Source organism: Chlorocebus sabaeus, chromosome 2, assembly GCF_047675955.1.
Source record: "Chlorocebus sabaeus isolate Y175 chromosome 2, mChlSab1.0.hap1, whole genome shotgun sequence".
In the NCBI taxonomy this organism is placed as follows: domain Eukaryota; kingdom Metazoa; phylum Chordata; class Mammalia; order Primates; family Cercopithecidae; genus Chlorocebus; species Chlorocebus sabaeus.
In genome coordinates this window covers 34,736,042-34,759,538 of record NC_132905.1, presented here as the reverse complement: position 1 = coordinate 34,759,538, position 23,497 = coordinate 34,736,042, and the positions used below count along the sequence as shown (strand labels likewise).

Sequence of the window (23,497 nt, the reverse complement as noted above, 5' to 3'; positions counted from 1 at the left end):
CTCGTTTATTTTGCCTTTTACTTAGGTTATTTTTGCAAGTAAGAATTTTTATTGTCTTTTCATTTCTGATTTCTTTTAAGCTTAATGTAATCCCGTCTAGAGATATGATAAATATTGAGACTTGGTTTCCCGCATCCCCTCCCCGCCACCCGCCCCCCCCTCCCCGGCCCTTGTCAGCTGGTGTTTTTTTGTTTTGTTTTGTTTTTTTGAGACAGAGTCTCACTCTGTCGCCCAGGCTGGAGTTCAGTGGCGCGATCTCGGCTCACTGCAACCTCTGCCTCCCAGGTTCAAGTGATTCTCCTGCCTCAACCTCCCAAGCAGCTGAGACTACAGGCGCCCGCCACCATGCTCAGCTCATTTTTTTTTTTGTATTTTTGGTAGAGATGGGGTTTCACCATGTTGGCCAGGATGGTCTTGAACTCCTGACCTCGTGATCTGCCCGCCTCGGCCTCCCAAAGTGCTGGTATTACAGGCGCGAGCCACTGCGCCCGGCTTGTCAGCTGATTTCACTCTATTTAGCTCTTCAATCCAGCTGAGATGTGCCTTGGTCTGCAAAGAGCTGAAGGTGCGTGTCTGGAAAGAGCAGAAGGCCTCCTCCGCCCTCCTTTTTCACTTGGCCCTACAGTGGATTCATTTTAGTTCCATACCTGCCCGCCTCAGGCCCAGCATTTTTCTCAGAGGTTTCTCATCCCTGCTCAATGTATCCTTTTTGATTCAGTTCAGTAAGCAGGTCTTGGGCTTCTACATCTTTAGTTCGCTCTTGTTCCCCTCTTCATGGTTTACAGAGCATTTGTGTGGGTTCTTAAAAATACTACTGGAGGCCAGGCACAGTGGCTCACACCTGTAATCCCAGCACTTTGGGAGGCAGAGGTAGGCGGATCACTTGAGGTCAGGAGTTCGAGACCAGCCTGACCAACATGGTAAAACCCCATTTCTACTATACAAAAATTAGCCGGGTATGGTGGTGAGCGCCTGTAATCCCAGCTACTAGGGAGGCTGAGGCACGAGAATCACTTGAACCTGGGAGGCGGACGTTGCAGTGAGCCAACAGCTGAAAAGAGAGAAAGCTGTATTTACTGCTACCAGCAGTGTTCGTTTGAAAATGAGGCCAGCTAGGCACGGTGGCTCATGCCTGTAATCCTGGCACTTTGGGAGGTCAAGGTGGGCACATCACTTGGGTTCGGGAGTTTGAGACCAGTCTGGGGAAAGTGGTGAAATCCTGTCTCCACAAAAACAAAAATTAGCTGAGCATGGTGCTGTGGTCCCAGCTACTCGGGAGACTGAGGTGGGAGGATCACTTAAGCCCAGGAGGTAGAGGTTGCAGTGAGCCATGATTGCACCACTATACTCCAGCCTGGGTGACAGAGCAAGACCCTGTCTCAAAAAAAAAAAAAAAAAAGAACATGAAGTCAATGGCTGGGCACAGTGGCTCACACCTGTAATCCCAGCACTTTGGGAGGCCAAGGTGGGAGGATTACTTGGGACCAGGAGTTTGAGACTAGTCTGGGCAACACAGTGAGACCCTCATCTCTACAAAAAAAAATTTAAAAAGGAAAAAAGAAAGAAAATGAGGCCATGCCCTGTCTGGCAGTAGTAGAGATGTTCTATGGTACATACAGCGGGGGAATAAGAAACAGAAGGTGTGGGCGGGGCACATGCTCTGCTAAGATTAGTTAACTGTTACTTCTTCTCAGAAAAGGTGGTCTAATGGTAAGGAAGTACTTTATAGAACATTCTGACATTTGGGGTTTAATCTGGAAGCTTGCAACATTTTATTATGTAAGGATTGCAGAAATCTTAACCCTTTATAGCACCCTCATCTCATTCCCTTAAGACCTCAGTGGGACAGGAAGTGGGGTTAGTACTTCAAGTAAATAACCTGGGGAACAGGTGTGACTTGCCCTGGGTCACACAGAACTCACCAGAGAGCTGAAGCTGGTACTCAGAGCTTCCCTTCCTTCTTTCCATGATTTATTGAATACCCGCTACCTGGAGTGAGGTTACTCTACTGAGCATGAAAGGTAGAGTCCTTCCTTTCTGCCCTGGTGTTTCATTTTAAAGGGGTTACAGGCATACACACACAAAAAGATAGACACACACAAAAAATGAATCGTGAATTGCAGTAGGTGCTATGAAATTCATCAACATAGTCCCAGACAGAAGATAAAAGAGATGGGGGATGCTCTAGATAGGGCAGTCAGGGGAGCCTCCTCTTAAGAGATGCCATTTAAGCCAATCAAATGAATCCTGGGGAGGGTGCGGGGAGAGGAATCTTCCAGGACACAGAAACAGCAGGATCTCAGATCCCAAAGCAGCAGTTGGAGTTGAGATTGGTTTTAGAGGTAGAACTAAGCAAGAGTGAGGGAAAGAGAAGGCCCAGGGTGAGTCTCAGGTTCTGGGAGGAGCAGCTGGTTAGATGATGGTGCGATCTCAGAGGTGGGAACCCTGGAAGAGAGAAGGGAAACAGCTGAGAATCTGGAGTTGCGTGTTGACCTCGTTAAGTTGGAGAAGTCTATTGGATATCCAAGGGGAGGTGTCACTGGGCAGTTGTAACTATAAGTCTGGCTCTTTGGGGAGAGGCCCAGGATGGAAATATCAATTTGGGAATTATTAGCTTGTAGTAAGTATATAAAATTGTGGGATCACCCAGGAAGAGAAGAGAAGGGACACAGGACTGATTCCTGGGATGCTCCAACATTTAGAAGTCAAGGTCAAAGAGGAGGAGCCAGAAAAGGAGACTGAGAGAGAACATCCAGTGTAACAGAAGGAAAACCAAGAGAGTGTGGCATCACTGGAACCAAACAAAGTGTGTTTCAGAAAAGGATAAGCGTGGCTGGGCGCGGTGGCTCACCCCTGTAATCCCAGCACTTTGGGAGGCCGAGGCGGGTGGATCACGAGGTCAGGAGATTGAGACCATCCTGGCTAACACGATGAAACTTCGTCTGTACTAAAAATACAAAAAATTAGCCAGGTGTGGTGGCGGGTGCCCATAGTCCGACCTACTTGGGAGGCTGAGGCAGGAGAATGGCATGAACCCAGGAGGCGGAGCTTACAGTGAGCAGAGATCGTGCCACTGCACTCCATCCTGGGCAACAGAGCAAGACTCCATCTCTGGAAAAAAAGAAAAGAAAAGGATAAGTGTTCACCCATGTCAAATGCTGCTAGGAGATCATGTAAAATAAGGACATAGACATGACCACCACATTTTTCAATATGGAGGTAGTTTAAGACCTTGACAACAGGAGTTTTAATGGGCTGGTTTGGGCAGAAGCCCAGGTGGAGGGAGTTGAAGAATAAATGTTGATTTCTAGATAAATGGCAGGTGGAGTGAGACCCCATCTCTAAAAACAAAAACAAAAAGGGCAGGTGGACCACAAGTGAAAAACCAAGATGATCACTAACTCCAAGGAATACAAAAAGTTGTTCACAGATGAAAGATCATCATAATATACTACATGGCTTAGCTCAGAGGGCATAATTGCGATCTAACTTGTAATACTCATCTGTCATGACATCATCATATCTAGAAAATGGTGGATGAAGGGTATACATCAGGGGAGCGGGGAGGAACTGGTGAAGGAACTGACTCCTTTCTTTTGAAAGGATAAATGAATCAGGATCATGAGCTGAGATGTAGGAGATAAAAGGACCGAGAAGATGTAAAGAGTAGGTTGGGAAACGAAACCTGTAAGGGACATGTAGAAGGGTGTGCGGTGTCTGGGGGGTCCATGTGACATATGGAGTGATGTGTTGGAAATGCTGCCAGTCAGCACAGTATAGAGACTTTTCCCAGTCAGTGGCAGTTTCGAGAAGGTGGGTCCAGGGAGAAAGGGGCCTTGGTGTGGGAGGCCAGTCTTAGAATGAAGATCCTGGTAGACAGATCTGGTCAGCACAGAGGTCCTCGCCTGTCCCATGGCTTGGGCCCTTCAGTCAGTCTGGCCTCATCCGTTTTCAGTTGTTGACTCAACCCCCTGCAGTGAAGAAGGGGTAAGGTGCTGGGCCAAGGCACCTTAGCCAGGCCTGCAGTCTCCCTCCTCCTCAGCTAGCCTCACAACCTACGGAGTCTCAACGGGGCAATGGCCTCAGATCAAGCTTGTTTCCAGGCCATGAGTAGAATGAAAATGTCCCTCCTAGACTAATCCAGGAAGCTGCTCTCTCTGGAAATATCTCCTAGCTCTTAACAAGAATAATGGCAGTGGCCAGGCGTGGTGGTTCACACCTGTAATCCCAGCACTTTGGGAGGCTGATTAGGGTGGATCACCTGAGGCCAGGAGTTTGAGACCAGCCTGGCCAACATGGTGAAACCCTATCTCTATTAAAAATACAAAAATTGGCTAGGCGTGGAGATGGGTGCCTGTAATCCCAGCTTCTCAGGAGGCTGAGGCAGGAGAATCACTTGAACCTGGGAGGCAGAGGTTGCAGTGAGCCAAGATCGCATCACTGCACTCCAGCCTGGGCAACAAGAGCAAAACTCCATCTCAAAAAACAAAACAAACAAACAAAAAAAGAATAACGGCATTAATAATGCAATACTGCTGTTCATCGACTTTACAATGCTGCAGGCACTTTTCTTTCTTTCTTTCTTTCTTTTTTGAGATGGAGTCTTGCTCTGTCGCCCAGGCTGGAGTGCAGTGGCATGATCTTGACTCACTGCAAGCTCCGCCTCCTGGGTCCATGCCATTCTCCTGGCTCAGCCTCCCGAGTAGTTGGGACTACAGGCGCCTGCCACTATGCCCGACTAATTTTTTTTTTTTTTTGTATTTTTAGTAAAGACGGGGTTTCACGGTGTTAGCCAGGATGGTCTCGATCTCCTGACCTCATGATCAGCCCGCCTTGGCCTCCCAAAGTGCTAGGATTACAGGCGTGAGCCACCGTGCCCGGCCAGGTGCAGGCACTTTTCTAAAGCTACCTTTTCTTTTGAAACAGGGTCTCACTCTCACCCAAGCTGGAGTGCAGTGGCTCAGGCATGGCTCACTGCAGCCTGGGCTCAAGCGATTCTCCTACCTCAGCCTCCCAAGTAGCTGGGACCACAGGCATGTGCCACCACACCTGGCCAATTTTTAAATTATCTGTAGTGATGACGTCTCTCTATGTTGCCCAGTCTGGTCTCTCGAACTCCTGGGCTCAAGTGATCCTTCTGCCTTTGCCTCTCAAAGTGCTGGGATTACAGGCGTGAGCCACCGTGCCCAGCCTTAAAGCTATTTTTATTTTTTAATTTAAAATGTATTTATAGGCTGGGCGCGGTGGCTCACACCTGTAATCCCAGCACTTTGGGAGGCGAAGGCAGGAGGATCACAAGGTCAGGTTTGAGACCAGCCTGGCCAACATGGCAAAACCCCATCTTTACTAAAAATACAAAAAAAATTAGCCAGGCAAGGTGGTGGGTACCTGTAATCCCAGCTACTTGGGAGGCCAAGGCAAGAGAATTGCTTTAACCCAGGAGTCGGAGGTTGCAGTGAGCTGAGATCATGCCACTGCACTCCAGTCTGGGTGACAGAACGGGACTCCGAAAAAAAAAAAAGGATTTATTTATTTATTTAAAATTAGAGATGGGGCCGAGCACAGTGGCTCATGCCTGTAATCCCAGCACTTTAGGAGACCAAGGCTGGTGGATCACTTGAAGCCAGGAGTTTGAGACCAGACTGGCCAATATGGTGAAACCCCATTTCTACTAAAAATACAAAAATTAACCTGGTGTGGTGACGCATGCCTGTAATCCCAGCTACTTGGGAAGCTAAGACAGAATTGCTTGAACCCAGGAGGTGGAGGTTGCACTGAGCCGAGGTTACACCACTGCACTGCAGCCTGGGTTGACAGAGTGAGACTCTGTCTCAAAAAAAAAAATAAATTAGAGATGGGGTCTTGCTATGTGTTGCCGAGACTGGTCTTAACCTCCTGTCTGGGTCTCTCAAGTAGCTGGGATTACAGGCATGAGCTGCCATGCCTGGCTCTAAAGCTTTTGTATAATAAATTTATTTTTATTTCAGTCCTCACAATGACCCTAGGAGGTGGGTACCATGATTTTCCTTACTTCACACCAGCAGAAAGTAAGGCACAGACAAGTTCAGTGAGCTGCCCAAGCCATGAAGTTTCAAGCAACAGAGGCCAGACCCTGAGCCGGGCTACCGGGAGCCAGTGTTGCTGCAACAACAACTGCCCAGTGTTGCCTCTCAAAGGGTCCTTGCAGTCCCTGAGGGGTCATTCCTGAAAAGGCCGATGTCATGACCTGAGTACAGGCGGCCCCTCCTGGGATGCTGGCCCCCTCCCTGCCCTTGGTGGAGATGGGGCTGCTGTGTCCTCTGAAGCTTCCTCACAGCATCCGGCTGCACCCTGGAGAGGAGGCCAAGAGCCTGTGGCAACTGCAAGAGCTGGGGGCTGTGCACAGCTTGAGAGGCAGAGGGTGCCCGGCCTGAGCCCCACACCAGCGGGGCACTCTGGTGGCCCAGGGAGAGAGGCCATGTCCTCTTTAGACCTGCCACCTTGGGATTAGGAACAAAAAGTGGCTTTTTCAGGCTGGGTCCGTTTAGCTGTGGCTCCTCCTGCACCATCCCCCAGGCCCAGAACCCCCGGCCCCACTCCCACCCCAGGTCTGAGATGGCACCTGCCCTGATCCCCACATACTAAGGTCCTGGTGGGTGTAGGAATTGGGACAAACAGTTGTTAGGTTCCCTGGGGCTCTCCCCACCTTTGAACCTTACTTGGTGTGGAGTTCTTGTTCCCCATAGTAGCTCCCCCAACTCATGTTTCTACCGGCGGGGGGGGTGATGGGTCATGTGCCAAATGTGTCCCCAAGGCCCCCAGTTTCAGGGCCTGAGTCCCCATTCCCTGCTCTATGGGGGTGCGGGGGTGTCATGTCTTGCACTTTCCCCAGCAGTCTGCCACCCCTCTACCCCGTGAGAACAAGTCCTTCTCATTCTGTGTCCCTTGACTCCACAACCAACCGTGGCTGCCTTGTCCACAAGTCAGGGATTCCCGTTTCTGGTGCAGCCAGTACAAAGCCCCTGTCCTCGCCACTCTGGGCTTGTGCTGTTCTTGGTCCCTTATCTTGTTGTCACAGGGCTAACCCTCCCCACACACCTGGCTGTCCCCTGCCCCACAGCTCCTAGGCCAGGGCCTGTCCCTGCCCCTAACACCCAGCCCCTCGGTTCCTCTTACCCTCTTCTTGGACCCTAAGCCCTTTCTGGGTAACCAGAAAGCTCAGAGACGGTCTCCAGGTGACCCCCAGTCTGTTCCTCTCCCCGAATCCAGAGCATTGCAGTCACAGTAGAGGCAATTGCTGTCATTCCGCGGCCCATGACAGCCTGGCGGCCCGCACCCCTCCCCCGTGATCCCCTGCACAGACAGGCCCACGTGTGTCCCCAGATGCCTGAATCACTGCTGACGGCTGGGGACCTGGCCACTGTGGGCTCCTGGGGAGCCACTGGGGAGGGGGCGGCAGCCGCATCTCGCCTCCAAGGGAACACCTGCGGACATAAATAGGCAGCCAGCAGAGGCAGCAGCACAGAGCCACCAAGCAGCGCTGCATACGAGGTCCACCTGTGTGCACCAGGATGCCCGACACCATGCTGCCCGCCTGCTTCCTCGGCCTACTGGCCTTCTCCTCCGCATGCTACTTCCAGAACTGCCCGAGGGGCGGCAAGAGGGCCATGTCCGACCTGGAGCTGAGACAGGTACTTCCCACCGTGGGCCATCTCAGGGCTGCCACAGTGGGCAGTGCTGACACCCTGGGTCAGGGGCTAGGAAAGAGGGAAGTCATGGGTGGTGGTAGCCTTTAGGGGAAGTGTAGGGGAGGAAGAGAGAGGCATGGCGTGGCTGGGCAGAGGAACCAATGGGGTGGGCCAGAGGAAACCACGCTTTGGAGGAGGCTGGGAGAGGCTGAAGGGGCTCCTGGTAACTGTCACCATCCAGACAGGGATTCAGGGAAGTGAGGGATGCTTCCCCAGTGACTGGGCTTGGGGCTGGATCAGGAAGAACGGGGCATCATGGCCTCCCCTGTGCCCATGGCGTTCTTGCATCTGGACTGGCTGGGGCGGCAGAGGCTCCGTCCTACCTGGCACTGGAGGCTTTCCTCATCCAGCCCCAGCCCCCCAGGCAGAAGATGGCCTCTGGTCTGAGCGCACTTGAGTGGGGCATCCTGTGGGGAAGTTCTGCTGGGAACCTGGCCTAATTCTCTAGTGCTGGACGTTTCCTCCATTTCCAGCAGAGCTGAAGGAAATCCAATCACGATGTGCATGCAATTCTGTGCAGGCTCAGTGATGAGCCGTTGAGCAAATTAGACCACACTAAGCTCAGCTAGAAGTCTAATGCGCTATCCATTGCGCCAGAGAACCGACTGTTGAGCAAATTAGAGTGGCAGAGTGGGCAACCCCTGCAGCCTCCCTTCCTCCTGCTAGGCTCCTTTGGGGTCCTGAGACACCTGGGTGTCCGTGCCCTCCTCTAGGGCTCAGGCCCCTGCCACCCACAGGTGACTGAGCAGGGAGGGGGTCAGGGCCCCAGCTGAGGCCGTCAAGCTTGGCGGGAGGCAGGGGCAAGGCAAAACAGGAGACAGGAAATGGGAGGAAGGGCCGGGGTTCTGGATGCGCAGGACCTCTCTGCATGGTGTAGTGGGGAAGCGGGTGGGCCCGGGCTCAAGGTGCAGCAGTGTGAGGAGGAAGGAGGAAGGGTCTGGAGTAGGGGAAGGTGGGGCAGCTACAAGAGTGGCGCCCACCAGCGATGGCCCCGAGGCTCGAGGAAGGGCTCCCCACGCTGTAGTCCACCGGAGACCCGTCCCTAGCTGAGGGGGAGGACGCTGAGGGCTATCACTGAGAAGTCATTCAAGAAACCAAGGTGCTGAGCGGATTTGGACGCCCCGCCCGTGACTGCGGTCGAGACCCAGACGGCGCCCCAGTGCGCCTGCAAGCTGCAGCCCCGGTGTCCCGCCCGCACTCCGAGACCCGGACCCCAGCATCCCCGCCTCGCGGGGTTCCCCTCCACCCCCCCGACTCCCGGCTCCCCCTCCTCCCGCTCACCCCGCCCGTCCGTCCCCGCAGTGCCTCCCCTGCGGCCCCGGGGGCAAAGGCCGCTGCTTCGGGCCCAGCATCTGCTGCGCGGACGAGCTGGGCTGCTTTGTGGGCACAGCCGAGGCGCTGCGCTGTCAGGAGGAGAACTACCTGCCTTCGCCCTGCCAGTCCGGCCAGAAGGCGTGCGGAAGCGGGGGCCGCTGCGCCGCCTTCGGCATCTGCTGCAACGACGGTGCGCGGGGTGGGGGGGCGGTGGGCCTGGGGCTGGGGCGGGCGCCGACCGCTTGGGTGGGGGGACGCGGACCTGCGGCGGGGTGGGGGCGGGGTCAGGCACTGCAGGGAGGGTGTGGGCCCCCGCATCCCGAGCGGCGCCCACCCCAGGGCGCCCGCGCTCACACGTCCTTCCCGCAGAGAGCTGCATGACCGAGCCCGACTGCCGCGAGGGCTTTCACCGCCGCGCCCGCGCCAGCGACCGGAGCAACGCCACGCAGCTGGATGGGCCGGCCGGGGCCTTGCTGCTGCGGCTGGTGCAGCTGGCCGGGGCGCCCGAGCCCTTCGAGCCCGCCCAGCCCGGCGTCTACTGAGCCCCCCGCCCGCCCTATCGGCGCGCTGTCTGCGCCCGCCCCTGCAGCACGGACAATAAACCTCTGAAAACGCACGGCCTCGCGTCTGTCTCAGTCTCTGGCGGGAAGAGGGAAGGGGAGAGAGGTGGGAGCGGGGATCCCCGCCACCACGCTGCCCGGCCAGTCCCCGGACCTGAGGTCGAGGACAGATCCACCCCAGAGGAGCAACAGGTCCCGTAGAGGAAGCGATCTGCGACCCGCAGAGGTGTCGCTAGACCGAGGGACAGGGCGAATTGGGAGGTAGGGGAGGGGGAGACGAGAGGCCGAGAGTGGCCTTGGAGGGGGTCGGTTGGGTATCCTCCAGCAGAGGGAAAGAAGTAAAGGCAAAGAGGGGAAAGGCCTGGAGGACAAGACAGCAAGAGACCCAGAGACAGAGATAGCAGAATGATGGAGAGAGATGCAGAGACATTGACAGTGACGGAGAGAAGAGTGAGAGAGGCAGAGGGGACAGGCCAAGGGGTGACCATTCTGTCCCCATTTTCATCCCAGGAGACAAACCACTCAGGGACCCACCCAGGTCCCGGGATTCCCAGTGCAATGTGTGTTTCACCCAAGGCAGTGCTCGTGTGTGGTGGCGGCGGGAACATCACTCCAGACCCAGCGGAGACAGCGTCGCCTGCTGTCCGTCCAGTGCACCCACCATTAGGGCCCCTCAGCCAGAGTGGGGGACCCCTAACAGATACAGTCCCACACAACCTCAAGCTCACTTGGACAGAAACACAGACAATAAAATAACTGCTAGGAACATGTCCGCGACCCTTGACCACAACCATAGAGACCCTGAGCCCCACATTCAGAGCCAAAGACACACCCAAAGAAACACAGATACAGCCGACAGGAGGATGGGCAGGAGCATGTACACACAGGCTCACGCACGCAGGAGTGCACTCACATTAGCTCCCGGACATGAAGACCTTCTGCCCTTTGACATGAGCTCCTTTGGCAAAAAGACGTTCAGCAGCTCTCGGCATCTTCTTCTACATCTCTTGGGTTCTCTCGCCCCCTTCTTGAATCAGAGGCCTTTCTGGTCCCATCTGCCCTTTCTCTCTTTTGTCTCTCACCCTGCTCTCACTTCCCCGTTCTGCCAGCTCCCAGGCCCCTTCTTGCCTCTCTCCTTGGCCCCTCCACACCCCTCTTCTGTCCCCTCACCCCCTCCGACCCCTCCCATCCTTCTCTCTCTTGGCCTCCTCTGTTCTCTGCATCCTCTCCTTGGGCTTCCTTTCTCCAGGTCTTGGAGCCACAGGAGGCTGCATCTCCTTCGGGATCCTCTGCAAACTCTGAGGCCAGGAGGGAGTGCAGGAGGAGGGAAGTCCGCCTGGGCCCTGACCCCAACGCCCAGGCTTACTGCCAAGCCTGGTGACTCAAGCAGCCCAGCCTCAGCAGCCCTGGGCAGAGTCCAGGCACATGCCAAGGTCAGGCTCTCTTCCACACTCCCAGGGCTCCCCTTGGCTCTCACACCTGACCTGGTTCTGGGTTCCTCTGCCAGGCAGTGCCTGGCATGACTGGGTCTAGCCAGCAGGGGCAGGGACCATGCAGGCTTGGGTCTCTGCCACGACCTCCTGCTCCTGTTTCATGTGGTCCACTCAGAGCCAGCCCCCATCTGGTTGAGACTAGAGCAGGACCAAACCTAATAGGAATTTATTAACTCTTCCAACTGGGAAGTAGGAAGAGGCAGGTGGCTTGGCTGCACTGAATCCAATCCAAAGTGCTAGTGTCTGGACTTGGGGACAGTTTCGGAATGAGGTCCAGGAACTTTCTCTTCCCAAATACATACAGATTCAGAGACTCCTTTCCCTCCCCTTGTCTTCAAAACAATCAGGCTACTACTTCTGGGAAGGGGTGAGGAAGGTCTGCCCACCCACAATTTGCCCGAATGTCCCCATCCCTGAACAGTCTTCCACTCTTTCTCCCTCTTCTTGAGTCCCCTGACCCAGCTACAGAGCCATTTAGCAGGGAGAGGTCTGCCCTTATTTGCTTATTCTCTACAGGGCAAACGGGCTGCGGCAAACCCACAGCGAGGGTCAAAGCAGTGTTCAAGCCTCCACATCTGCTATTTCATAAAAATGGTAACATTGGCAGTGTCTCTTTTTCTTTTTCTTTTTTAAAAATTATTATTATTATTATTATTATTATTATTATTATTCTTGAGATGAAGTCTCGCTCTGTTGCCCAGGCTGGAGTGCAGTGGTGCAATCTCGGTTCACTGCAAGCTCCGCCTCCCAGGTTCACACCATCCTCCTGCCTCAGCCTCCCAAGTAGCTGGGACTATAGGTGTCCGCCACCACGCCCAGCTAATTTTTTTGTATTTTTAGTAGAGACGGGGTTTCACCATTTTAGCCGGGATGGTCTCGATCTCCTGACCTCGTGATCTGCCTGCCTCAGCCTCCCAAAGTGCTGGGATTACAGGCGTGAGCCACCGTGCCCGGCCGATTTTTATTTTTATTTATTTATTTTTCAGCATCTACATTAAGGACACAGCAGTGTCTCTTGTTAAAGAACTTCTTGGCCAGGTGTGGTGATTCACGCATGTAATTACAAAACTTTGGGAGGCCAAGGCGGGTAGATTGCCTGAGGTCAGGAGTTTGAAACCCCATCTCTACTAAAAATACAAAAATTAGCCAGGCATGGTGGCGTGCACTTATAGTCCCAGCTACTCAGGAGGCTGAGACAGGAGAATTGCTTGAACCCGGGAGGTGGAGGTTGCAGTGAGCTGAGATAGTGCCATATGTATGTGAGTCTATCTCTGGACTCTCTAATCTATTCCACTGAATTTTTTTTTTTTTTTTGACAGAGTATCACTCTGTCGCACAGTCTGGAGTGCAGTGGCATGATCTCAATAGCCATGTTGTCCAGGCTGGTTTCGAACTCCTGATCTCAAGTGATCTGCCTGCCTCGGCCTCCCAAAGTGCTGGGATTACAGGTGTGAGCCACTGCACCCGGCCTAGATCTGTCCTTTCTATAATATTACACTGTTTTGAATATGATAACTTTATCAGGTTGTGTGGCTTTTCCAACTTTGTTCTTTTTCAAAATTGTTTTGTTAACTTAATGATTTCTACAAAAAAATCCTATTGGGAGTTTAATTAGAATTGTGTTGGATCTTTCAATCAATTTGGGGAGAACTGACATCTTTACTCTGATGAGTCTTCCAAATCAATAAACAAAATATACCTCTCCAGTTATTCAGGTCTTCTATTTCTTCCATCAGCGTTTTATAGTTCACCATATAGAATTTGTATATATTATGTAAGATTTCTATCCAAAAGATTTCATGTTTTTCACACTATTTTAAATAGTGCTGTATTTTAAAATGTAATTTCCAAGTAGTTATTGTTAGTACATAGAATTATGAAGTATTAATGTTAACTTTGTATCCTGTGATCTTGCTAAATGTGCTTATTAGATCTAATAACTTTTTTGAAGATTCTTTGGGATTTTCTACATAGACAGTAATTTCTTTCTTTTTTTTCACTGAGGATTTTTGCAACTTCTTTCCATGCCTCCCCAGTCAGTGTGACAGCCATGCTCTGCTCAGACTTCATCTTGTTGCATCATGGTCAGGACATTGTTCCCAGCAGAATCCTGGGGTAATCATGGGGTTCACCTCCTGAATTTCCTTCTGTCTATCATGCCTGAAATAATTGCTATACATATTTTATCCAGTTTTGCAACTGCTTATGGTAGAGGGGCTAGTCAGTTACCAGTTACTCTGTGGACAGAAGCAAAAGTCCTACCTTAATATTAAAGAGAAATGATTGACCCTTCTGCTTTCATCTTGCTTGGGTCATAGACATAATGCTCAAAGAACAAGTAATAGTTTTGTGACATGAGGACAAAAGGTATATACTAAGACTGACACAGCAGGAAGGCAGAATGGGTTGGGTTGTGAAGGCACTGTGGAATGGTTATACTACCAGTCCTAAAATGCAACTAGCCCGCAAGTTGCATGAACAAACTGTTAATTCACGGTGCTATCTGCTGGGTTTTCTGTTACTTACTATAGGTGGGTACAAAAGTAATGGCAAAAACCTATTAGGTTGCACCAATCTAATAATAAATTCAGTCCTAACTGATATAAAATTATAGCACAGAAAAGAGGTATATAACAATCTAATTTATGACTTAGATTCAAACATCAATATTAGTAAATCAACTGCAGAAGACTAAATAGAAGAATACATCATGAGCAAATAGGATTTCTTAATGAATGGAAAGATGGCTCAACAATGGGAAATTTATTAATATAATTCTCAAAAGAAGATAAACACTGTCATTGCTAGGAGTTCAAAGAGTATCCAGTTACCTAATACTCTGGCTGAGAATGCTAGCTGTTCATCAAAATCTCTTCTTCCTCCATATCATGTATCTATTGCCACAATTAGATATGGATTAACATGATATGGAGTAACATATCATGTATTATGTTACATGGGTAACAAACTGCTCCCAAAATGAGGTGGCTTAAACACACCAATTATTATTTCCCATCACTCCACGGGTTGTCTGAATGGTTCTGGGGAAGCTGGCTGGATTTGGCTATCTTGACTGAACTTAGTCATACATCTGTTAGCAGCTGATAGCTCAGCTGTGGAATGTCTCTGTTCCACGTGGTCTCTCATCCTCCAGTAGAGTAGCTAGCCTGAGCCTGTTCTTGTGATGAGACAGAGGAGCAAAAGAACAAACAAGGTGTACAAGACTTCTTGGGGTCTAGGCTCAGCTTAGATCTGCCATTCATTACTTCTGCCATATTCCATTGGCCACAACGAATTGTTTATGACAAACCGCCATGGAGACATTTCGAAGTAGGTGGATGAGAACTCATTCAAGGAGTAGAGAAATAGACTTCTCTTGATGGGAGAAATTGCAAAGTCATATTATGGATGCAGCTACAGGGAGAGGTGGAGAATTGGGGCAATTTTTTTGCTATCTACCACAACTTCTTTCATCGTAATGAAATTATTGCTGGGAGCGGTGACTCATACGTGTAATCCCAGCACTTTGGGAGGCCGAGGTGGGCGGATCACCTGAGGTCAGGAATTCAAGAACAGCCTGGCCAACATGGTGAAATCCCGTCTCTACTAAAAATACAAACAAATTAGCCAGGCGTGGTGTCACGTGCCTGTAGTCCCAGCTATTCAGGAGGCTGAGACACCAGAATCATTTGAACCCCAGAGGTGGAGGTTGCGGTGAGCCAAGATTGAGCCACTGCACTCCAGCCTGGGTGACAGAGCGAGACTTCATCTCAGAAAAAAAAAAAAAAAAGAAAAGAAATTGTAGCTATATTTCTTCGCCTCCATTGCAATAAGGTAGGCCACATGACCATGTTTTTGTCAATAAAACCTGAGTAAAAGGAAAAGTGGCACTTGAAATCTTTTTTTTTCCCTTTGAGACAGTCTCACTCTTGTCGCCCAGGCTGCAGTGTAATGGCATGATCTAGGCTCACTGCGACCTCCCGCTCTGGGGTTCCAGTGATTCTCCTGCCTCAGCCTCCCAAGTAGCTGGGATTACAGGTGTGAGTCACTGTGCCCGGCCAGCACTTGAAATCTTAAGACGGTGGGTGCACCTCTTACCTTCCACACTCTTTCCCTTTCCACCAGGTGGCATCCACAGCCCTCCAGCCTGAAGCATGCAGGCAGTGACAAGGCCTAGGGGATGACATAACTATATGATGGAAGAAAACTGGTTCCTAAATGTCAGGGTGGAACAGAACCAGGAATGTTCATGTCAGGCTGATAGAAAAGAGAGGGAAATAAATATCCATCTTCCTTAAGCCCACAGTGTCTCTTTACCATTTGAGTGTTTTTATTACAACCGCCTAACCTTACCTTAACTAAATATAACCCTCAAATTCTGAAACAATTGAAAAATAAAACAAAAGAACATGGCTTATGGAGGCCAGAATACTACCTTTATTATTATTATTTTAGAGATGGGGTCTTCTTCTGTTGCCCAGACTGAAATGCAGTGGCATGATCTTGGCTTACTGCATGCAATCTCCGCCTCCTGGGTTCAAGCAATTCAAGCAATAATCCTCCTGAGTAGCTGCAACTACAGGTGCACACCACCACGCCTGGCTAATTTTTGTATTTTTTTGTAGAGACAGGGTTTTGCCATGATGGCCGGGCTGGTCTTGAACTCCTGACCTTATGTGATCCACCCCCCTCAGCCTCCCAAAGTGCTGGGATTGTAGGCATGAGCCACTGCGCCCAGTCAGCCCTCTGTGTTTTAAGGCTGCAAAAGAAATACTGCAGGCATTGGATCCCAGGGAAAGAATGGCCCAGTGGGTGGGTGTCTGAGGGGGTGAGGGGACCCTGAAGTCTCTCCCAAGGTGGGGAAAGCTGGGCTGACATCCCTCTGCTCTGTGTCAGAGCCACTGGGGTGGGAGGGAATGTGAGGCACTCAGAGGAAGGAGTGGGGTCCCAGTGGGAGGCCCAGACATTCTGCGAATGTGGCAGGTGGACAGGCAGCTTGGAAAGTGCAAATCCACACGCTCATGCCTGTGCGAGTGGAGGTGGGGGGTCCCTCAGGTGTTCCGTGGGCAGATGCTCCCCTCTCTCTCTGGGTGGTTTCTAAGGGGCCAAAGAACTTTAACCACTTTCCTCAAATACCCCTTTCTGTGTATCAAACTGTTCTGAACAATTTGAAAAGAAGTCCATGTTCTCCACTTTGAGTCAATCTCTTGCTCCCTTGCATGACCAATCTCCCCTCCTCCTCACCCCCAGATGTGAGGTCAGAAGAGGGGCATCCCCTTACAGCCCCAGCAAAAACCATTCCACTGTGCCGTAGGCCACTGGGGCTTTCAAAAGCCTCACTGCAGCTGGGTGAGGTGGCTCACACCTGTAATCCCAGCACTTTGGGAGGCCAAGGTGGGTGGATCACCTACCCTAGTCAGGAGTTCGAGACCAGCCTGACCAACACCGTGAAACCCCGTCTTTACTAAAAATACAAAAAAATTAGCTGGTTGTGTTGGGGGGCACCTGTAATCTCAGCTACTTGGGAGGCTGAGGCAGGAGAATTGCTTGAACCTAGGAGGCAGAGATTGCAGTGAGCTGAGATTGCACCATTACACTCCAGCATGGACGACAGAATGAGACTCTGTCTCAAACAAACAAAACCTAATACTATGTAAATGCCATGCCAATTGTTGTTATACTGTATTGTTGAGGCAATGATGACAAGACAAAAATGTTTAGACATGCTCAGTAGACAATTTTTTTCATAAATATACAATCCCAGATTGGTTGGTTCCACTGGTGTACATCTCACAGAAAGGACCAACCGTTTAATTACAAACAAAAGTGAACCAATCCCATGTATATAGTTTCATGCATATTCATAAACTGAGCACACCTGTTTCACCAGCTCCCAGGCCAAGAAACAGAATCTCAGCGGCAACCAGGAAGCCCCTGATACTGTTTCCAGCCACTGCCCACCCAAAGCTTGAGGCCCATATATCTTTTTGGCCTGTTTTGTACCACCTGTGAAGGAAATCTTACGGTGCTCTTCAGTATATGTTTTCAGTCTTGCACCTGTGGGTTCATTCTCCCTGTCCCGCCCTGGTTGCTCCTGAGTGTGGGGAAGCCCCAGGAATGGTCTGTTCCTGTTTTCTTTGGAGTGAGAGAGTGGGCGTGGGCCTTCTGAAGTGCACTGCCCGGTGACATGGGCAGGTGGATGGGGGCGTGTTCTGGGGACTAGGCTTTTATCTGATTCCCAGTGTCTAGAAGCAGGGATAAATGTGGGAAAGGAAAATTAATAAATTTCAAATCACAAGACCCCAGAATCACTAAGTCAAAGGGAAAAGTCAAACTGGGAACTGAGTCAGGCAAAGCTGCCTCCTATTTTATTCCTAAATAAGAAACTACAAAGAGCTACATACTTCCTTTACAATTTACCCACAGGGAAATTGCTTGTGAGCCTCATTTCACCCTGGCAATGTAAATTGATAGCTTATCTTCACAGGTGCAGGACAAAGGCCAGAACTCTTAAGTCATCCCTCTGCTCACGTGAGACAAATGCATACCTGATTTCTCTTTCTGCCGCATTGTTTATGTAAAAATGCAGATTCACTGAGCCAGACTAAGGCATAAGTGACTATTTCTCTACCCCACTCTCACATGTAAGTTGTGTATTCAGTGAAAGGCTGAACAAAGATTCAAAAGAAGGCAACCTTTTGTCTCTTATTTCCCTAAGACCTGGGAGCCCCACAACCCCCTTCGAGTTGTCCTGCCTTTCCAGAACAAACCAATGTTCATCTCGCATGTATTAATCAATGTCTTATGTCTCCCTAAAATGTATAAAACCAGGCCAGGCGCAGTGGCTCATGCCTGTAATCCCAGCACTTTAGGAGGCCGAAGCGGGTGGATCATGAGGTCAGGAGTTTGAGACCAGCCTGACCACCATGATGAAACCCCGTCTCTACTAAAAATATCAAAATTAACTGGATGTGGTGGTGCGCACCTGTAATCTCAGCTACTCAGGAGGCTAAGGCAGAAGAATTGCTTGAACCCGGAAGTCGGAGGTTGCAGTAAGCCGAGACCATGCTATTGCACTCCAGCCTGGGCGACAGAGCCAGAGAGCAAGACTCCATCTCAAAAAAACAAAACAAAACAAAAACCAGAACAACAACAAAAACATCAGGCTGTACCCTGACTGCCTTGGACACATGTCCTCAGGGAACCTCCTGAGGTGTGTGAGATGTGTTCTTAATCAACTTTCTTTTTTTTTTTTTTTTAATGGAGTTTCGCTCTTTTGCCCAGTCTGGATCTCAGTTCACTACAACCTCTGCCCCCGTGGGTTCAAACGATTTTCCTGCCTCAGCCTCCCAAGTAGCTGGGATTATAGGCGCCTGCCACCACCCCTGGCTAATTTTTGTATTTTCAGTAGAGTTGGGGGTTTCGCCATGTTGACCAGGCTGGTCTCGAACCTAAGGTCATTAACGACCTAAGGTCATTAACCTGCCTAGGCCTCCCAAAGTGCTAGGATTACAGACATGAGCTACTGTGCCTCTCCCTTAATCAGCTTTCTAAAATGATTGAAACTTTGGCTGGGCACGGTGGCTCACACTTATCAACCCAGCACTTTGGGAGGCAGAGGTGGGTGGATCACCTGACCCCAGGAGTTTAAGACCAGCCTGGCCTACGTGGTGAAACCCTATCTCTACTAAAAACACAAAAATTAGCAGCACGTGGTGGTGGGCGCCTGTAGTCCCAGCCACTCAGGAGGCTGAGGCAGGAGAATCGCTTGAACCTGGGAGGCAGAGCTTGCAGTGAGGCGAGATTGCACCACTGCACTCCAGTCTGGGCAACAAGAGCGAAACTCCAGTCTCAAAAAAAAAAAAAAAAAAATTAAGTTGATTAAGACCTGTCTCAGATACTTTTGCTTCACTGATAGGAGATAGAGGTTAAGAGATTTTCTTTGTTCATGTCATTTCTGTGGCCCTGGACTCTCAAGATCCGCTGTCCACTTGTGGGGTCCCCAGCCCTGACATGTTTTATAGTACAGGCAGGAGTAGGGCTGCCAGGTCAGACCCAGCCCTGGGGACACCAGGGAGAGTCATGCAGGCATTCAAGCCCAGTCCCCGCAGCTTGGGCTCCTCTTCTGAGCATGCCAGTGGCCTCCTGGGGTCAGCTCCTAGGAAACATGGTGGCCCTTCAGCTGCTCCCCAGGACCCCCTCTCCCCAGGCCCGCTCTGCTCCCTCAACTTCTAAGTGTGGCTCAAGCCTCCTTTCAGGGGTCAGGAAGCCATTCAGTGTGCACTGACCACTTCCCGTCGTCATCCCGCTCAGACCCTTGTCTGTATTTGCTCCCTCATCCTCATCTTTTTCGATTTTGAAAGATCCCCTGAAGTGCAGCCTGCTGTAGGCCTCAGCCCAGGCTGGGAGCGGGGAGCTGGGGCTGGGTTCCCACGTCCTCAGAGCCTTTGTGCCCCTCCCTCTTCCAGCCCCTCCAGGATGGTGGCAGCCAGAACACCCGCTCTGTCCCCTCGGGCAGCCGGGACACGTCTTCCTTGGCCAGCTCTGAATTTCTGCTCTGAGTGCAACAAGCCACAGGTCCAACGGGCGCGATCTTACAGTCACGCAATGCCCCTTCCCCGTCCCATTTCTGGCACTTAGACACGAGTCGAGTTGGAGGAGAAAAATCTGCTTTATTTTATTTTCACCATTTCTGGGGTGGCTATGCAGGAAGCGAGTGGCGCGCTTCGAAGGTGTTTTGAGCTATCAGGTTTCAGTGCTGGGAGAAGGTAACTTCCATATCGCAGGCAGGATCGGCGTGGCAGCCGTCTGGAGGGAGAGGTGGGGTCAGGAGACCCCCGACCGCGTCCCCGCCCGCCTCCCCCTGGCCCCAGCGCGCCTCGCCCTGCTCACCCGGGCTACAGCAGAGGCCGAAGACGGCGCAGCGGCCGCCGCTCCCGCACGCCTTCTGGCCCGACTGGCAGGGCGACGGCAGGTAGTTCTCCTCCTGGCAGCGCAGCGCCTCGGCCGTGCCCACGAGGCAGCCCAGTTCTTCCGCGCAGCAGATATTGGGCCCGAAGCAACGGCCTTTGCCCCCGGGGCCGCAGGGGAGGCACTGCGGGGACGGGCGGGGTGAGCGGGAGGAGCAGGAGCTAGGGTGGTGGTGGGGACTCGGAGGACCCTGCGAGGTCGGGCGGGGTGCGCGGGGCGAGGATGCTGGGGTCCGGGGCTCGGAGTTCGGGCGGGACAGCGGGGCTGCAGGCGCGCTGGGTCGCCCTCTGGGCCTCGACCGCGGTCAAGGGCGGAGCGTCAACATCCATTCAGCTCCTGGGGTTCTCAGGCGAGGCCGGAGCGGGGCGAGCCCCTGTGGCAGCGGGTCCGTCCCGCCCCGGAGCGCCGCGGGACCAGGGCTGGGGACTTACCTTGCGCACGTCGAGGTCCGGCGCGGCCCTTTTGCCTCCCAGGGGGCAGTTCTGGATGTAGCAGGCGGAGGTCAGCGCCAGAAGGCCGAGGAGACAGCACGCGAGGCTGGGGCCGGCCATGGTGCGGGTGCGCTGGGTCCAGGGTCGGTGACTGGTGGCGGGCTCTCCAGCCTGGCCTTTTTATGCTTGGGCATTGCGTCGGTGGAGCTCTGTGTAAGAGGTTGGTAGTATGACTGGTCACAGAGGGCCGCCATGGGTCAGGCTGAGTGTGTACGGGCTTGCCTCTTCATTAGCAGGGCCTGGGCCCGGGTCAAGGTCACCGCGTTGGCTAATGGTCTGGGCACAGAAGGTGAGGTGCCTTGTGGAACGGAGCAGGCCGGGGTGGCCTGGGCCACTAGGGTGGGACAGGGAGAATTTGAGGTGGGGTGTAGCCCAGCCGAGGACTTTATCCAGCCTCCCAGTACCTCGAGGAGGGGGGCTGGGGCAGGGAAAGTGGACACTGGGACCCCTCCAGGTTGGAGGAGGCTCCGGCAGGGTCTACCCACCCTCTTGGCCCACCACGTATGTGGATCCTTGTCCCTTCTTTTAGGAATATTTCCTCTTCCTAAACCCAAATTTCCGGAAAACGTCTTCACCCTCACCACACAGCAACACCCACTTCCCTGCACCCGGAACTTAGATAGGAAGAGATCACATCTGTCTCTAATCTGTAACAGATACTCCACCTTTCCTTTCACTATAAATTAGGCAACAAATCACAGAGGAATTAGCAATACCTGTAGCTTTGTCACAAATCGAAATAACAGATAACTTCCTATCACAGTTGTCACAAATGCGTCTATATACTGTTTAGATTCATTATATCTTCAAAATTATCACAGTTATTGGACCACCAGATCTTGCTATCTAATGGTTAATAAAGAAGCACATTTTGACACCACCAAAATGTGTTTTGGCTGGGCGCCATAACTAATGCCTGTAATCCCAATACTTTGGGAGTCTGAGGTGGGCAGATTGCTTGAGCCCAGAAGTTCAAGACCAGCCTAGGCAACATAGTGAGAACCCCCAGCTTTACAAAAAATACAAAAATTAGCTGGGCGTGATGGTGCACTCCTGTAGTCGCAGCTACTTGGGAGGCTGAGGCAGGAGTACCACCTAAACCTGGGAATTCAAGACTGCAGTGAGTATGATGGTACCACTGCACTACAGCCAGAGTGACAGAGCGAGAGCAAGACCCTGTCTTAAAAAAAAAAAAAAGGTTTTAACATTTTGATATCTGAATATAAATATATATATATATATGTATTTTTTCTTGAGATGGAGTCTCTCTCTGTTGCCCAGGCTGGAGTGCAATGGCGGGCGCCATCTTGGCTCACTGCAACCTCCGCCTCCTGGTTTCAAGTGATTCTCCTGCCTCAGCCTCCCAAGTAGCTGGGATTACAGACCTACACCACCACGCCTGTCTAATTTGTGTATCTTTAGTAGAGAAAGGGGTTTCACCATGTTGACCAGGCTGGTCTGGAACTCCTGACCTTAGGTGATCTGCTTGCCTTGGCCTCCCAAAGTGCTAGGATTACAGGTGTGAGCTGCTGCACTTGGCGCTATAATTATTCTTTTTTGTAATTACATTTCTTTCATTTTCTACATCAAAATTTTTTTTGGCCGGGCGTGGTAGTTGACCAACCTGGCCAACATGGTGAAACCCCATCTCTACTAAAAATACAAAAATACAAAATACAAAAATACAAAAATTAGCCAGGCGTGAGGCAGGCACCTGTAATCCCAGCTATTCAGGAGGCTGAGGCAGGAGAATCACTTGAACTCAGGAGGCGGAGGTTGCGGTGAACCAAGATCATGCCACTGCACTCCAGCTTAGGCGACAGAGCGAGACTCCATCTCAAAAACAAATTTTTTTTTTTGTATTTTTAATATATCTCAAAAGGAAAATAATTAAAAGAAAAGATGGATTACCCCAGTGGGAGAGGTATTGCTAGATATCATGAATAAGGAAGGAAAGGCGCTGCTCAACTCTCCCTTTGTGAAAGCACCTGCCACCCAGCTGCTGGGAGTGCTGTCTGCAGGTGGCCCTCAGAGGTAGCTCCTCTAGGGCCTGCTTCAGCTGCAGAGAGTCGCCTGGCCCAGGGTCACACCCTTCCCAGGTGGCCCACATGCAATGACTGTTCCATTTTGGCCCAAATGCAGGATAACTCTGAAGGAGCATTTTGGCTCCAAAGCTCCCTATGGGGTCAGCTGAGGTCTGCATAGCAGTTCTCCCTCTGCCCACTCCTATTTTTGTCCCCTCCCTCCCAAAGGTGTGGGTCCCCAGGGCCTTCTGTAATAAAAACCCTCTTTGTGAAACCACCTCCGTCTGTTCCCTAGGGAACACAGCCTGAGGCAGAATGGAAGAAATGAGAGCACTGTGAGAGACCAGCCTCAGTGGTGGGCCAGTCCTCGACCCCTGGGAGAGGAGAATGGGACAGTTCCAGACTCTCCTGCCCTCTTGTTGAGGAAGGTGAAGAGACTGATAAGGCCAAGCAGGTCACAGAGCCCATCTGACCCTAGTCACTGGCATGAGTCACTGGCATGAGCTGTCTGGTACCCAGGAGCCAGTCAGGCTGACCCGCATTACAAATCAGCAGCCAGTCCTCTGTCACCCAGATTAACTTATTGGCATTCCAGGCCTAGAAGGCCAAGGGCCTGACCCAGCCGTGGCCCAGAGAGGCCTCCCACCTGCTCTGTGGGCACGATGACCTCACTTAAGCTAACACATGTGCATAAATTACCATAGTTTTATGTCCCCCAGATGGGCCACATCCCTTCACCTGTTCAACAACTCCTCTTCTGAAGATGCTCTGGGCCCCATTACAAATGCCTGGAAACGGCAGCAACAAAACACAAAAACCTCTGCCCTCATGGGGCTTATATTCTAGTGGAGGAAGAGAGATGTTAAACAACAAACACATTTCAGTTAGGAACAAATATAAACAATAAACAGACTTCAG

General features: G+C 51.6%; 2 protein-coding genes and 1 long non-coding RNA gene across 3 annotated transcripts; 1 reads left to right on the top strand and 2 right to left on the bottom strand.

The window, feature by feature from the left end:
• Window positions 1-188: 188 nt before the first annotated feature.
• On the bottom strand, window positions 189-9,495 carry LOC140709229 (uncharacterized). Its single transcript, XR_012089636.1, has 3 exons — window positions 9,396-9,495; window positions 3,054-3,111; window positions 189-2,947 (listed from the first exon to the last, which is right to left on the bottom strand). It is a non-coding gene; the product is annotated as an uncharacterized lncRNA (long non-coding RNA).
• AVP (arginine vasopressin) lies at window positions 6,620-10,167 on the top strand. The gene is made up of 3 exons (XM_008019230.3): window positions 6,620-7,670; window positions 9,030-9,231; window positions 9,411-10,167. Exons 1-3 carry the CDS (start codon window positions 7,551-7,553, stop codon window positions 9,581-9,583), a joined length of 495 nt encoding a protein of 164 aa, XP_008017421.1. The 5' UTR covers window positions 6,620-7,550; the 3' UTR covers window positions 9,584-10,167.
• Window positions 10,168-19,749: 9,582 nt separating this feature from the next.
• Window positions 19,750-20,647, bottom strand: OXT (oxytocin/neurophysin I prepropeptide). The gene is made up of 3 exons (XM_008019220.3): window positions 20,496-20,647; window positions 19,987-20,188; window positions 19,750-19,902 (listed from the first exon to the last, which is right to left on the bottom strand). The coding sequence occupies exons 1-3, from the start codon at window positions 20,613-20,615 to the stop codon at window positions 19,847-19,849; spliced, it is 378 nt and encodes a 125-aa protein (XP_008017411.2). The 5' UTR covers window positions 20,616-20,647; the 3' UTR covers window positions 19,750-19,846.
• Window positions 20,648-23,497: the final 2,850 nt, after the last annotated feature.